This window comes from Eutrigla gurnardus (assembly GCF_963514095.1).
Source record: "Eutrigla gurnardus genome assembly, chromosome: 14".
NCBI lineage: Eukaryota > Metazoa > Chordata > Actinopteri > Perciformes > Triglidae > Eutrigla > Eutrigla gurnardus.
The window spans coordinates 10476599-10493545 of record NC_139937.1 but is presented as its reverse complement, the minus strand read 5'-3'; the positions used below and the strand labels follow the sequence as shown (position 1 = coordinate 10493545).

General features: G+C 42.1%; 1 protein-coding gene across 1 annotated transcript in view; it reads left to right on the top strand.

Moving 5' to 3' along the window:
* The window catches only part of LOC311024199 (eukaryotic translation initiation factor 3 subunit H), a 50893-nt gene that overhangs the window by 15592 nt on the left and 18354 nt on the right, over positions 1-16947 (top strand). The window contains exon 3 of the mRNA XM_084026503.1: positions 14693-14860. Coding sequence (XP_083882629.1) covers positions 14693-14860 — 168 coding nt within the window. The remainder of the gene's footprint in view (positions 1-14692; positions 14861-16947) is intronic.

The window sequence follows — 16947 nt, the reverse complement described above, 5'->3', positions numbered from 1 at the left end:
ACAATGGACATTTCCCAAGCATTTTTGACTTGTCAAACACTGGTGTAACTACTAACATTACTCATGCTGTAGACATATTTGTGATTCCTCTGTGCATACTGAAGTTTTACACTTTACTTTTTATGTAAACACAAGCTATCTCCTATTACAACCTCAATTATTAAAAAAGGCTTTACTTGACCAATTTAAAACTGCCAGATTTATTAAACATGAATTTGAGAAAGGATGACATCTTTCTTCAATTTAGTTATTGGAAATGTTTGAATCACCTAAGCAATGCAATCTAATTAAACAAATAGTATGATACAAATATAAGTGGAGCCTGATAAGTATCTGCAACTCTGCAATAATACAGAAATAACAGTGAACAATGAAAAGCCATACAAAAAAAAAAGAAGCTGCGCAGCAATCAAATGTTGATTGCCTCTGGGTGAAAGTCCTTGCAGGATGTCAACACTTTCACCCCTCATTTCCTGGACTTATCCCACTTATCTCGAGTTGACAAATCAGATGGTCCTTGTCACCCTCTCCACCTGCTTAGTTTTTGCATAATCATTAATATCAAACCATTTCTTTTTCTTCTTCTTCTTTTTTTAGCTGAGCCACAGTGTTTCTCAGGGGACACATCATTCATCGACTCGTAGCCCAAGCCTCAATTTCTTCAGCAGTTTTCTCTTTTTTCTTAAATTTAGACAAACAACATCGCTGCTGTCCCGATGATGAACGTCTCGGCAAACACATTTCCTTCCAGAAAGAATTGGGGGCGTGGCAGTATGCGGGTTGCTAATAGCAGTCATGCGCCTGTTAGAATTATTCTGATTCACTAACGTATATACACGATGGTGTGAACGAACACGGTTAAATAAGAACATTTCTATGCACAGAATAGTAAATGAGGCCAATTGTTCTTCTGTGATTTTCATATTATTACAAGTCAAAATGTGTGTTGTGACAAATGTCCGTACCGTTTTATGCCTCTGGCTGCCAGATAAAGTATAATAATTCCCCTCCAATGTGGAATGGTCTGCAAGATGTTTTCCCCCCCAAATGCTTCTGCCAGCCATACATTTCGTGATTGTGGCCAAAGAGTTCAATTTTTGTTTCATCAGTCTGCGGCACTTTGGCCCAAAAAGCCTCTGCTTGATCCAAGGGTTGTGTTATATACTAAAAGCAAGGGTGCCTTCTCAGGGAGCTGCAATGGACATCATGTTATAGTACTCTTGAGTGTGCAATCCGACTGAAAATGTTTCAATTGACAACATGCAATAACAATATTCATTATTTATTACTTACATGAATATAGGGCAGGGACCCGAGGCAATCTCAAAAAGTGTTATCTTTTGAATAAGATATATACTTTGGTGCAATAAACTATTTATTTGATAGAAAATAGTGTGGCTGTTGAGTTGTCTCAGTGAAGCAAAGGGTCAGCAGTATTGAGCTTACATGTGTGACAGTAATGAGTGTTGGGGGATTTGAAGAAGCCCCCTCGAGCCATTGACAGACAAAATAACGCCTTGTTTGTAATAGTTCTCATCCTATTATTGGGTTTGCTGATCTATTCAATAAAGTACGTGACATTCGCTCTGTGAAGGTGGCATTGGTGCACCACAAAAGCAAATAATGAAGGCAATTCTGTGATCAACCATCGAGTGCAATGAAAGAGGCTCCACATCTACCTCTTGTCATTTTTCGACCATGTTAGCTAACACCAAAGTGACTTCCTTTGTTGCGTTAATAACTGTAGACTAAATAGAAATCAAAATTGTAGCTTGTTCTTTTCTAAGATATTCAGTTGTTTTGTAAATACATGCAATTGCTATCATTCTGGTTACATTTGCTGGCTAGGTTTGTTGGAAATGTTTAAGCTACTGTCAATGTCTTGCTCTTCTCCCAACCCACCCCATATTAAAAGATCTCTGTTAAATTCAGGAGGAGACTATTAATTAACTTTAATTTTAGGTGGCAGGAAAGCTGCAACATCTGCTTCAGATTTTGGTGCTTCATTCATCATTGTCCATCCAATGGTCCTTGCCTTTTCCACTGACTATTAGGGGTGGGAATCTCTTGGCACCTCATGATTCGATTTGATTCAGAGGTCAACGATTCGATTCTAAACTGATCATCGATGCATCTCAATGCAACAATCTTTATTGTTTACATTTCCATGCATGATTTAAAAAAAAAAAAAAATTCTGACTTTGCTACTCAGTTTGCTAGTCACTTCCTACTGTTGTGATGATCATTAAAGAAAATCAACAGGTTAATTACCTCCTCTACCTTCTTCTCTAATATTTTATGAAATTAAAAGGGTTTTCTTTGTCACAAATAGATATGACTTTCTATGGTACAAACAACAAGATCGCTTCCGTATTTATGCCAAGACGATGATATGTCCAGTGTTTACGTACGTGTTAGCCGTAGCCAATTTTAAAGTTATTTGCGTATCTTAGTTGCGTCATATACAGAATAAAAATAATTGATTTTTGACCATTGTGACTTGATTCAGAATCATCCACGTCCACATCGCGATGCGTCTAAGAATCGAAACCCCCCCCACCCCCACCACCCCTACTGACTATGCTCTCTTGAGATTATAGAGTATTGCAGTCTGCTTGCTCTCCCTTTATCCCTTCCTTCGTTATTTATAAGCTAGCTAACTTGCTCTTGGTGATATTACAGAAACCAAATTTAAAATGGAGAAAGCCAGTGTGAACTATACTCTGCTTAGAGTTTACATGTGCCCGTGCCTTTCTGTATAGATAGTTCAAAGACACTCAACGGTGGGAACCAACATATTGCATGTTGGTATTGTTTGTTTGAAGTTCTTAAGAAGTGCTTTGCTTTTGATAATTTGCTGTGACTGAATAATATTTTTTTTTTATTATTTTCAACGTGGAGCACCAACATCAGACGGCCTGATTAATGCACACCTGTAGGGTACAGTTAGTTTGTTGTTGTAATCCCCCAACGACTTAATAGGATTTCACCCTCAATAATAACAGTGAAATGATCACAAAAGGTAATGAATTGTTATCTTGAAGTACAACTAAAGTGTGATATAGTTCTTTAGCACTTAAGATTGGACACAAGACAGTGCTCTTTGCGTTTTGATATTTGGTCTTATTTCTTTTGGTTGTATTGTTTTCCTAGTGGTTTGACAGAATTTATTTTGCTAAAAAAGGATGAGGATATTTGTTGGCCATGGAGAAAACACGCTGAACAAAAGTGTCCACTGGCATTTTAAACATCTTAATTTACTTAAAGCAATGGAAGTTGAACGACCCCAAAATATCTAATTATTGCCCATTACATCAGTGTTTTCCCTCCAGTAGGGTCTGCAAGGTTGGTGCGTGGTGTTCAGAACTATAATTGCAGTCAGTAGTAGACATTTTCACGGTGGGTTAATTGAAGTCGGGGGGATTTAAAATGCCTCTTCCATGATCTTTCCGCTACTCGCTGTAAATACACTATTCAGTATGCAGTGAGGCTGGTGTGTGTGTTTTTTTTTTTTTAAAGTTGTCCCTCTCCTGTTCAGATAAGGGTTTCCTTGGGGTTAGCCCTTCAATAGATCACTCTACCTGCCCCAAATGGGTAATTGATTTCCTCTGTTTTTCCTCGCTCTCCCTCAGTGAGGCTAATTAGTAATCACTTGGCGGGCCACTTTTAGTGGACATACCGCTTATAAACATTGAAGATATCATGCACTACATACACACATACATGACTACTATCATACACATTTATGTATAAGGATTTTGGGGGGGCACTTCTCCTTCTCCTATGCTCTAAAAGATTCTCACTCATTGTCTTTCACTCCTTGCCCCCAGTATCTCACCTTTGCTCTCCACCTCGATCTCTCCATCTAAGCTCTATCTCTCTCTCTCCCTCTCTCTCTCTCTCTTGCTCGCTCGCTGTAGTGTAGATCTGAGACCGGCTGTTAGCGGCGAGCTGGGGCTGTATCTGCTTTTGAATGCTCACCCGGCGTAATAAATCAAGAGTGTGGGTCCCCCGGGTGCCGTCACCGTAGCCATCAGTTCCACTGTTTTATTCATCCGCTCCTTTGTCTCATCACGATTCTGCCCCACATTAAATTTTGTGTGTCTGTGTGTGGACGGGGGAGGGGGGGAGGGAGGGTGGGGGACGGTCAGAATGCATTACTGCAGACTGCTGCTAAGCCAGGTGGGCTGTAGGGAGTAGGGGAGGGTGAAAGGTAAGGAGGAGTGACGGATGTGACAAGGATGAGAGAGTTGACCAAAAAAAAGGCTTATGTTTGAGGCGTAGGCATGGGAAGATGGAAAAAGAGAGACAGTTATAGTTATTAGAGCAACCAAGCAAAAGATTGAGCGTTAGGGGAGGCAAAAGAAACGACAACAAAAGTAAACAGCTGTTAGAGAGACGCGTCGCCAAAGAAACAAGTTGGAAGAAAATGGAGCAAAATGTTGAGTGAGAAGAAAAATGGCAATCATGGGTAAATGGGAGAACAGCAGAGAAAAGAGAAGGTCAGAAACCATTTTCATGTGATCATCAAAATACTATAAAATGACTGTGGCACACCGCAAAAGACACCAATAGGAGACCAGTATAGTCCGTGTTTAATTCCACCTTTAACCTCTATTGTCCTTTTGACTTTCAAAAGAAGAACCAGATCTTATTTAACCCAGTTGCTAATTTTCAACTGATTTATGCCTAGTTAAGCCTTGAAATAGCTCCAACTGACAGTCAGCTGAGACGGCGTGCGCAGAAGATGATCGAGACTTCCAGAAGACTTGATGCTTGAAATATCTCCTGCCACTTTGCTGGCCAGTCTTCATCACAGATGGTCCCATGTTTACTCATACGAGTGTGACATTTGTAGAGTTTTTTTTTTATTTTCACTCTGGTGAGGCCACATGGGATATGGATGAGAAGAATGATGTCAGTGGCACTGCAGTGACTTGGCCTTGATACTGACACCTGTGTGGGAGAGGCTAACGGACAGCCAACAGGGAGACGAAGGAAAATTGATGGTTTGGGTATTTTCTACGAGGTGGGCTAAATGTCCAGTTTTAAAGCCACGTGTGAGATATCATAACACGATGGTTCAGCTATGTTTGAGAAGATAATTGAGTCCTGCTTTAATTCAACCATGCGTCAACATAGTCATGCTATTTTCAACAATTTGTTGTTCTGGATTATGCATCTAAAGTAATATTGTGTAATTAATACTACTTTGTTAAACAGAACAGACATGGGAGGCACCCCATGATTATGAACAGTCAAAAGGGTTTGAAAGTGTGGGAGTTCATGGATTTGTATTTGAGTTTGAGAGAGGAGAGAATGGCAAGACTTTACGGATGAAATGTGTTTCGTCAAGATATATCAATCTATATATAAACATCCTATGTCTCGTTTGAAAATATAGCGATGAATGCCCAATCCTATGTTAAACGAGTCTTAACGAGAGATCAAGTAAAATTCTTTCTTTTTCTCCCATTTGAAAAGAGAAACTAGGTTAGGTGTGCATGTGAACAAACACGGCATTTTCCCCTTCCACATAATCTCCCCATTCCCACTATAAAAACAAAGCCTTGTGACAAGCGGTGCTGTCAATTGTGCATATGGTGAACCCTTCAGTGTGCCGTGCACACAAAACAGCTGCTTTACTACGCTATCACTCTCTCTCTTTGTCTCTCTCTCTCTCTCGTGCATCGCATGCTTGCATGCCTGTTTGTGGCCTCACACGTGTGTTTGTATGCACCTGAAAGACAGGCAGCTCCTCCGCAGGGCTTGCTTAACTAAGATTAATTGCACCTAATCCACTGTGCCAGGTGGAACATGGACCACGATGGGCGCACACACACACACACACAGAGTCACACACACAGAGTCACAAATAGACACACATCCCATTACAGCCTTGCTGCTGAAAATTAGCCCCTTTCCTCTTCTGACACCCCGGCCCAGACCACAACAGGATACCACCATTTCCTTCTCGACAAGTTGCCCATGTATCACTGTTCCCTCATTCGGACAGATGACTGCATGGATGGACAACATGCCATGACAGAAGGACAAGCTATCTGCACTCTCATATCAGCGCCACCTGAACTTGACAATACATAGACAGTGTTTGTCTCTTTAGAGGGAAAGGAAAGAAAAGGCTTGGATGTAATGCAGCATGTCTGTGGGAACACGTGCTATACGAGCAACAGTGGAGTTTTACTCAGTAAGTGGAAATGAGACAAGGTCAGCAATGTGCAGAGCAGAGTAGAAAGGTGATGTTAATAATTAGCAAAAGAAATTAATCAAGTAATTATTTTTAATTTGTTTTTTTTCTCTAGTCATGTGTATAATGGTCCTTACAGGAAGTTGCCACGCTGCTGAGAATTGTTGATTGGCCTGTCAGGCTCCACCTGTCTTGGTTGACATTGTTACAGTTTGCGTACCACGGAGTCAGTGTGCTGGAAATTATGATTGGAAAATAAATTGTTTAAACACAACCTAGGTGTCATGTTTTGACAGTAAACCTTACAATACAATATTATAAGAATGATTTCATAGTTATCATTATTCATCAATATAGAACATAGAATTGAGTTTTTGCCAGATATTTATTCTACATCATCCTGCCATTTAGGCATCATTTTCTCCTCCATGTGCTGAATCTTGGGGATCAATAGTCATGTTATAGGTCAGCTTTCCCCTCTCTCTCTCTCTCACACACAAATACACACACGCTCCACTTAGCAAATTACATTCACAGATGAAAGACAGGCGGTCGCCCACTTCCCTTCCTTGTACGTTTCACACTTTCCCCTCGCTACCTCTGCATCTCCTCCCTTCACTTCTCCTCTCCACCTCTCCATTTCTGTCTGGCATAATGATGTTGAGTGGTAGACCTCATTAATCTCTTGGCTGTGTTGTCATGCAGATACAGTATCCACATCACCGCTTCCCATACTTTTCCCCCGCTGATGTACCGACTCAGTCCTGTCAGATGAAGTACGCCTTCCTCAGCACCGCTTGTCTGTCGGCTGTTTGTTTCAAATGCATTCATTTGAGTTGATATTGAACCGGGTAATTCAACCCCACTAGTCCCATCAAAGTGGATGTTCTCACAATACTGATCTTTCTGTTTTTGCTCTTCTCCCAGCTGGCAAGAGTTTGATTGGCAGATGGTTCATCCAATCACCTGCCAAGTATTTTTTTTTTAAAAGGCCTGCCCTTTTCCAAACAGTTCTCAAACCGGCTTTTCAGAGGGTTCTGTATAACAAACCATCTGGCGGGTCAGGTAAGGGTTTTGTGAGTTTGAGAATTTTGTCTCAGCTGTATAGATTTTAAACGTCTCACCTCAAGGTTGCAGGTTACAGACATGGCTGGGCATCGATGATGTCAGATCAGAAGTGCCCTTGAGAATACCGTAATATCCTTTCACCCCAATTTCTGTTCATTATGAAGATATTGTTTTTACTCCGTACCTTAATGATGTTTCAGTCCACAAGGACAGAACTTCCCCATCAAAAATGAATTATATTGACCCAAAAACTGCACAGAGCATCAGTGAAACACTGTGTCTTCAGAAGTTGAGGACTCTTCAGTTCACCGGTGATTTGTAATATGATGAACAGACTCAGCGGAGGAGAAAAGTGCATTAATATCATCAGGTATTCTCCACTCCTGTTCAGGGACTCATGAGGAGCAGCGAGGTTAAAGGAGGCCGGGTAAACAGGAAAGCAGCAGCAGAACAACAAGGCAGAACAGGCAGCTAGTCTCAAGGCTTTCAAACACTGAGATTTACTTTGTACTCCAAAGTAGACAATAGCGGATGTAGTGTTTTTCTGTCGTATACGCGGTAAAGTCGAGCCAGGCGTGTTTATAGAATGCTTAACAGGATTGTCACCGTTTTTTTTAAATAAATCTGGGGATCCAAAGTAAACGTGTAAACACAGCGATGGTAAGAGCCACAGTCTTTTTTTAACCATATGAAAAAGCTAGGGTTTTGTGTCGAGGTTGTCAGCTGTGTTGAATGAATGGGTCAAGAGTGTGGACTCGTTAAATTACGGCTGCTGTGCTGAGTCCTGGGGCGAGGGGGGGGGGGGGGTGACTACACCTTTCTCCACTCTGCAAAACACTGGTAGAATAAAGTGTCTTTAAATTGTAATGCACCTAAGCATTGGTTTTGTTTTCCCTCTTGGCTCTGAAGTATTTATGACCTGCCAAGATCAGAGCATGCTCAGCTGTCACCACTGAGCAACAATTGCAAAATATGAGGAATTAGTCATTCAGAGGATCCAGCAAAGCTAGCAGTCGTATCAATCATCCTAAATGGCCGTTTTGTGTTTTTCAGTGTTGACTTTAAGAGGATATTGATGGGTCAACTAAATATAAAAATGTATTTGATGTGCAGGGTTAGCCAGGTAGGAAAGCAAACCCATATCTTGACTTTTAGCATATTGAACACCGCCGCTACTCTCTTTTTGGCTCTTCAGTCACGGCTGCATATTTCTGTTCTGAAACCAAGTTTTGTTCCCGCTGGTCAATCTAAAGCTCAGAATGTAATAAGATTATATTTAGACAGAGGTCTGATTGGACTATTTAACCTCATTTTAAACTCAAATTCACCAAACCAGGAAGTAGGGGAAGGAAATTGAAGGTTAAAGATAATATAGCTCACCCATTTCCAACCTTTAACATCATTTTATTTTATTTATTCTTATTAGTATGTCATTAGCGGATATCAACTTGGGTGTGTGTGCGCGTGTGCACGAGTGTGAGAAACCGCAGCAGGCAAGGCCCAGTCAGCCAGTCAAGGTGGAGATCACAATGTGTTGTGACACACAGATCCGCGCGTCCTCACATCCAGAGACACGTACACACTCACACACATCTAGCTGCCCGCGCTGAGATGTTGTGGCCTGCAGCAGCATGCAAGGTCTGATGCAGTTCACCTCTTGTGTCATTGAGTATTAGAGTATGGACTATCTGTCTGGTTCATTGCAGAGACACACACACACACACACACACACACACACACACACACACACACACACACACACACACACACAGAAACACACAGGTAGCGCCTTGTTGATTATGACTCCTAACATTACTGCCCTAGGTGAGGAGTTTACCTTCCAGTTGATAAATACCTCAACTCCGCCATACATACACGTACACACTCACTTTAGATGTACAACTCGCAGTACATGGTATCCTTAGGCTTCACACATCTCAATGTCCACACGTGAAAGCACACACTCCTGCTCATGAACAAATCCCTGCTCTCCCACTTTTTGCACTTTCACTCAGAATCCCATCCTGTGTCAGTCCTTATAATAAAACATTTTCTCTTTTTCCTTCTAATGTCACCGTTTCACACACATACTTTTAAATACACTTTCATTTTGTCTTTGTCTTGCACCTCCTTTGCTTTCTCTCTCTGTCGCACACACACACACACACACACACACACACACACACACACACACACACACACACACACACACACACACACACACACACACACACACACAATCAAGCAGCACTGAGGGAATGGGCAGACTCATTCCCTGTCTGGCCTCAGGACCCAGATTGATTGATAGGAGAGGCGGCAGGGCAGCAGAAATGAGCGAGGAATAGCAAACACCGGCGCATGCTCTCCAACTCTGCGCCTTGATGATATTGTGAAATTGGCTATTCTCTGGCTTATGCCATCATTAATGTTCACAGAATGTTAACGGCTGTGTTGGTAATGCGACAATGGCGTGCAAGAAGTGTGTTTCCCTTTTGAACAGAGAAAATGCAGGGCTTGTCATCCCGGCACCTACATTTTTAGGGTGGATGCGTTTCACCCTGGACAAGACATAGACAGGATCTAGATGTCAAAGGTATCCTCGTTATTTGAACACCCTGCTCACAGGTCTGTCACCCATGGTGGCAACGTAGAAGGAGAGAAGGAAACGATGTCGAGCTGATTTTCTTGTAGCGCGGATCAACATCCGTCTTAGTACTAAACAATATTGACTGCATGACTTTATTTGTCAGAACGTACACTCTAATCATCAGTGCACTGTTTTCATTAGGGTGGATATCTGTGAGCCGCACTGCCAACAACTGGATTTCTGTGTAGCTGGTCAGAGCAGATACTTTGAAGCCGAGGCTAAGTGCTTCACTTAGGGTCACCTCCAATTCAATGGTGGATGAAAGACGGGGAGACAGTATTCATTCATGCACCACCATTCAAATTACCCCGACCAGAACACAGGCAGCCGACCTCCCATCACATCTCGGTCCTCTTTTGTCTTCATATTGCCACACAGAGGGGAGGGGACTATTTCTCTTTCTTTCTCTCTCTCATGTATGAATCTGTGTTTGGTGTCCTTGCAGTTACTTTGTTGTCGGGCTTCAATGTCTTATCTTTTATAGCTATTTTTTTTAACACAAAGTAATAAGTCAGTCAATTCATTTATTAACACAAGCTGTGAATAATTCTAAAAATGAATTGCTGTGTCCTTAAAGTAAAAATAGCAAACATTTGATGTGAACAGTTGGTCTTATTTCGACATTATTTCAGACTGTTAAATAGATTACTTGATTAAAAATAATCCTGCGATTCTACTGCTATGAAAACAATTGGCTTATACACATCTCCCTTTTTCACACCACATATTGTGCGGGTCCCCCAGAGGCTTTAGTACTTAACCGTAGAGTGTGGAGTATACACACACATGGATGGTCACACAGTTTGCTTTGCTATCTTTTTTTCGCAGCTGTAGTTTCTTGGTTTTTGAACAAACAAGGTTGTGATCCTGTATCATTTACAAGGCTCCGTGTTCTGTATTAGATCTGTGGTGGATGAGCCGGCTGGCTGGCTTGCCACTGGCCTGTAGTCTCACTCAGCCGAATCTCAGTGTAGCTATCATGCTGCACGTCAGTCGACTGTCAGCATGTCTCCTGTCTGTTCCCTTCAGATCTGTGTACAGCGTGTAGTAGTGTGTTTGCACATCCGCTGTCTGTGGTGGCATCCTGATAGTAGGAATACATGTCGTTCCCCGTACTGCTGACAAAAATGATTCAGTCTCTTTTTCACATAGTTTGTGTTTCTTTAGAGTTAATTAAAATCAGTTAAAACATTTTAATTATAGGAATAATTGAACATGCACAAATGTTTACAGTATTCACAGTTGGAAATAAATGATCCAAATACAGTAATTCAGTGGAACCCCAATAAGCTGAACTATTTGGCCCCCTTATCCGTTTCTCTTACAAATGATTATATATTTGGGAAGAGCTACATCCAGCTGTCCCAGCAGAGTGATGTTTAATTTTGGTCAACGATCTCTATCTCTGTGTGTGGCCTCCTGGTAGCTCAGTTGACCTACACAGCCTACTGTGTAATACCTGAATACTATGATGATGTGTTAATGCCACACAAAGGTAATGTAAAAAAACAAAAAAAAACAATGTATAGAATTTCCATGAATAATTCACAAGTAAATACAATAAAATGAAATAAGACAAATATATCAGTACAGTTGATGAAAACGGGACTTGGCTGTGACATGCCTTGCCATGGTAGTTACTAGACTGACATAGACTGGATGGGAGATCCTCAGATAAGTTTCTAATTAGGCAAACACCCAACACAGACGGATCGAATCAATTTTGTATGCAAGAAGTGACTGGTCTAAAAGTAGAACCATAACCTTTTATAAAACTAAGTGATTTGGCATATAAAGATTTTGTTCGCACATTAATTCAGGCTTTAAAGAATTGAGAAGGGAGTTAGCAGGCAGATAAGACATGAGAAATGGCCGATTGGTTTTCCTGCCTCTGTTGTCAACCCTCAAGCCTTCGGCTTTCACTTCAGAGACAGATCACTTTGTGCACATTTCCGTGCTAATGATGGGGTGTTGGGGCACGTATATGCATCAGTGCTGCCTGAGAGGTAAGTACCCATACTGATTGGCATAGCAGTGCAGAGACAGATACAGTAGTTAGGTGGCAGGCTGCCTTCCCTCTCCGCTGAGCTCTGTGTGTCTTGGAGTCTGCTGCTAGCCTGCCCCCGGGCAAAGCCACTCTCCTACAGACTAACTCTGCTTGCCACAAACACTGGCCCAGTTCCAATCCGACCCCAACTTCCTCCCACTCTGTGACAGAGTGAACTCCGTTTGAAAACGCACTCGAAGCTGAATGAACCGCTCTTTATTAAGGCGTGAGATACAGCGACGAGCTCCGGGACAAACTTCCCTGTCTCCTGCCAAAATAGGAACGTTCACACATTTTCGTAACCATGATTTCTTCACAGCGTCTTTCTGCAGAGGCAACTAATATAACTCTGAAGCTTCTTTGGTGGAATGCCTTTCTTTTTTTCATAACATCTCGTTTTTAACTCTGTTTATGAGCTGCTTGGTTTTTGCAAGTCAGAAATAATTTATTGAACCCCGGGGGGAAATTGGGTTACAGTTGCTCTCATTATAGAATGGAAATATATACAAAGAGAAATTATAAGAACACACACACACACACACACACACACACACACACACACACACACACACACACACACACACACACACACACACACAATCAAAAGAGCATGACTACAGTGTTTACCAGTGGAGGTATGTTCATCCTAAATACAGTGTATTCCTTAAATTGTTGATCTTAATTTTTATCTTCGTTTATACATTTGTACGGAGCCTGTTGCAACACAAAATGTGGTTGAACATGGCCAGTAAGGGGCAGCTGGTTAACTCAGCAATGATGTAGACTCCCTGTCGTAGGGTTTCATAACTCATTTCAGACCGGTTGCGTTTGGGATAGTCCCTAATATGACAGACCTTCCACACGAACATGCAGACGAAGAGGAAGTGGGTCGGGAGAAGGTTTCGGAGCCTCTCTCCCTTCCTCATGCTCTCTCCTTTGCGTCTTCTTCTTGCATGTCTCACCAACTCCCATGTTTTAATACTCGCCAACTTCTCATTTGTCTCTGTAGATTCCAAAGAAGAAATATAACGATTCTCACACCTGCTAACCACCACCACCACATCATTTTTCTTTATGAATTATACTCCCATTTCTCCAGTGGGTTTGATACTGCGCTTAAGAATCATAGCTAAGAGACACACACACACACACACACACACACACACACACACACACACACACACACACACACACACACACACACACACACACACACACCTCCTCCCCCCCCTGTGGTTTGTTACAGAGTTGCTACATAGTTTGCAATCTCCCTCTTCCCCCTCATATACCCCAGCTCCTTCAATTCCTTTTCTTTGCTTCCCATCTCGTCCCCCCTGTATTATTCCATCCATCTACTCAGCTTGCTTTTATCTCGCTGACTATGTCAATCCCTAAATAAAAAGGCTAGATAAGGCTAGATTGGTGCAGCCCATCCATCCCTGCAGGACAGGCTGTGAATAGGGCCTCTTTGCCCGTCTGTCCCCGTCCTGTGTTCTAATCCAGATGTTCGGTGCTCTATTGTCAGGAGGAAGAGGCACCTCAGCGCTGCCCTTCTCCTCGTGCTGCACTCCTGCAGGAGTTGAATGTGTAATCGTGGGCAGACCAGTGCCATTTGTTTTGTGTGTGCAGCGGAGGCATCGGAACAAATGACAGCGATGGAGAATTGTGGGTGTGTTTGTGGGAGGTTGGTTAATGACTGGATATGTAAATGCAAATAAACCAGAAAGTACTGCATGCGTGACTGCTCTCTTTGTGAGTGCTACATGTACTCTGAGAGGTCGAATCCCTAACCGACTGAAATGTTAATACGTTTAGACTGAACCCACTCCCCGCTTTACATAACTCTAACATCAGGGGTCGAATTCAGGCAATTAGAAAATACCTCCAACAGAGACGGTCACATTTGTCATCACTCTGTCTCTATTCTTTCTTCCTCTTCTCTTTCCACTATTCTCCACCTTTCCTCTTTCCATCACCTCTCTTCTTTACTCTTTTTCTTAACGTTTGCTGTCTGACACCCCCCGTTTCCAGTTTGTTCTTGTTAACAGCCCCAGCAGGAGAAGGATGTGCTCTACAGGCATGGGGTCTAGGGGGCCACAGCTGCCCAATAACACCTGATTTATCAACCTCCTCCAGCTAGCCTGCATGGAGATGCTGTTTTGCTCGCTTGCTTTGGTTGTTACTTACAGCCGGCGAGGCAGGTTGTTTGTATTTCTGGCTGCCCGTCCTTAGGATGTGTCTGGTGTAATGAAATGGCTCTCCTTGTAATGTATCTAGCCTTTTCACCAGAAGCTGAAGTCTGTCTCCGTATCTATCTATCCATTGTTTTCGTCTGCCAGGATATATTTACTGACATAAGGAATGAAAGGGTGACTGGTGGTCCCGGTTGATGTTTGTTTTAAAAATCTCCACCACCGCCACTTGATAACAGAAGATGGAGCTTTTGTTTTTCTCTGTTTCAGTGCATTTCTCTTTCACGTCCTTGCTCGTTTTTTTCTCCCTGTTGTCATGTTTCTCACATCCCATCCCTCCTTCTGTCTGTACACCATGTCGCGTTGCAGATGGAGACCAGATAGTCACAGATCCCCCCCAACAAATCCCCAATCTGATTCTCACGAAGTTAATTCTGAATTAAATGTTTTCTCTCTCTCCCTCCCTCCCTTTCTCTGCCCCACTCTTCTGACTTCTCCTCCCTCTCCATTTCTTCTCTCTCTGCCTCTAGTCCAGTACCAGATGGAGATGATGCGTTCCCTGCGTCACGTCAACATTGACCATCTGCATGTGGGCTGGTACCAGTCCACCTACTATGGCTCCTTTGTCAGCCGAGCGCTGCTTGACTCTCAGTTCAGCTACCAGCACGCCATCGAAGAGTCAGTTGTACTCATCTACGGTAAGTACATCCACACAGAAGGAATGACTGGTGATGGATTTCTTTTCTATCACCATTTACCACGATGTCACACATCAGGTAGCTTTCAAGTCAGATAAATAGCAAATAACTGGAAGAAATGCCAGAATGCCTAATACCGCTGGTTTCAAAAAGAATTCAGTTTGTACAGACGTCTATGAGAAAATGACCCTACTTCTCACTTGATTTATTACCACCGTAAACATTGTAAAAATGGGTTTATGTTCTCAATTGCTCATTTGATGTCTTCTTCAATACAGCATGATCTTCATTTGGTAAATTATGGTCCCATTAGAGTCAAATAGACAATAAAGCAGCATATGCTTTAAGGCGTCTCTACCGTGTGAATGACGGGTTGCTACCACAGCGTTTTTCAGGATTTGCAAAATGTAACCCCCACAGTGTTTTCAGTTCATGAAAGTTAAATGTAACCCTTTTACTCGCCCATTCTCATCACTTCTTGTTGCAAAACAAACAAACAAACAAAGATGGTGATAGCCAAAATGCAAACTCGAGGCTTCAGAACAGCAGTCCATAAACCAATGGGTGATGTCACGGTGACTACATCCACTCCTACTATACACTCTATGGTTACCTCCAGCCAAGCTTTGAAGACAAAGCAACACCAGTTTGATCTAACTATAATATCATTCATGCTGCTTGGTTAAATTAATAATATCAAACCACATTGTACAAAGTAATGCATTATATTTTAAGGTCAGAATTTCCAATGTAACCAGTAACATTTTTTGTCAATCAAGTGAAGTAGTAGTATCATGTTTTAGAAGTAGAATATTTCTAGTTCTTAATATACACTACTCACAAAGAGTTGGGGATATTCGGCTTTCAGGTGAAATTTCAGGATGAACCTAAAATGCACTATAACCTTTACAGGTGAACTTAATTTGACCTTCTCTAAACTTTTGAATGCACATATCCAGCTGTTCAGTTGTTTCAGTACTTTTTGCACAACTTGCTGTTCTCTAACAAGGAGCTCAACAAAAAAATTCACAACAGGTGTTTGATCCATAAATTGATAAATTTTCTGGTTCAATTAATATTGGTATTTAAACTGTCCTTCATCATTCTGTTCTCATTTTGACATTATGAGACCAAGACAACACCTAACAATTGATCAACAGTACCTCGCCATTGCGAGGCTTCAAACAGGATGTTGTCAGAGGGAAGTGGCCACTGAGCTTAGAGTGTCATCAGCAGGTTGCAACAGAGACACAGAGAGACTGGAAGAATCACAGAAAGGCAGGGAAGTTATTGAGACATTGACATTTTTTGTTGTGGTATACCCACCACTGTTGCTGGTGTTTGAGATGAGGAAATCACCATTACATACTTCTACTTAAATGCCCCTACTTTCATGATATAATATCACTCTAATGTGAACTTTTTACATTTTCCATAAATTTCACCCGAAAGCTAAATATCTCTTAACTTTTTGTGAGTAGTGTATGTACATGTGGACATGGACTGTAGCCACCCGGGGCTCTCTCTCTCCGCTCAGTGAATGTGGACACGCACATGCTCAAACAAACAATTCAAACTCAAAGGGTCCATGCACTCATCTATGATGCATGGAACAAAAAAACGTAGTCTTCTTGGCCGCCTACGGTGGAGAATAAAAAAGCCCGTCAATCAACAAGATCACCTGCAGCTGCGTCAATCAGCTGACACCGGCCCTGTGAGCCGCCTCCACACACCCCTCGCTTCTGCAGCCAGATGCTGCACCACGCCCACCTCCACAGCACTGAACCACTTTTTTTCCTCATCGGTTGTGAACTACCTTAACAAAACGCATAGACGGTAGGAGTCCCAAAAGCAAGACGAAACAAAAAGACACACCGACGTAATTACATCCAAGGGACCAGGGTATGCTGTATTCTATTCCTCTGTTGTTAATTAGGTAGAATGAAGTTCAATCCGGAGAAGGCCACATAGACGGGGTTAACGAGGACGCTGATAACCATTAACATGACACGTATGGACTTAATGCTCATGCACCTACTTCACAGTAAAGACCTTTAAGAGCTGCCCATAATCGCGGCACCACAAAT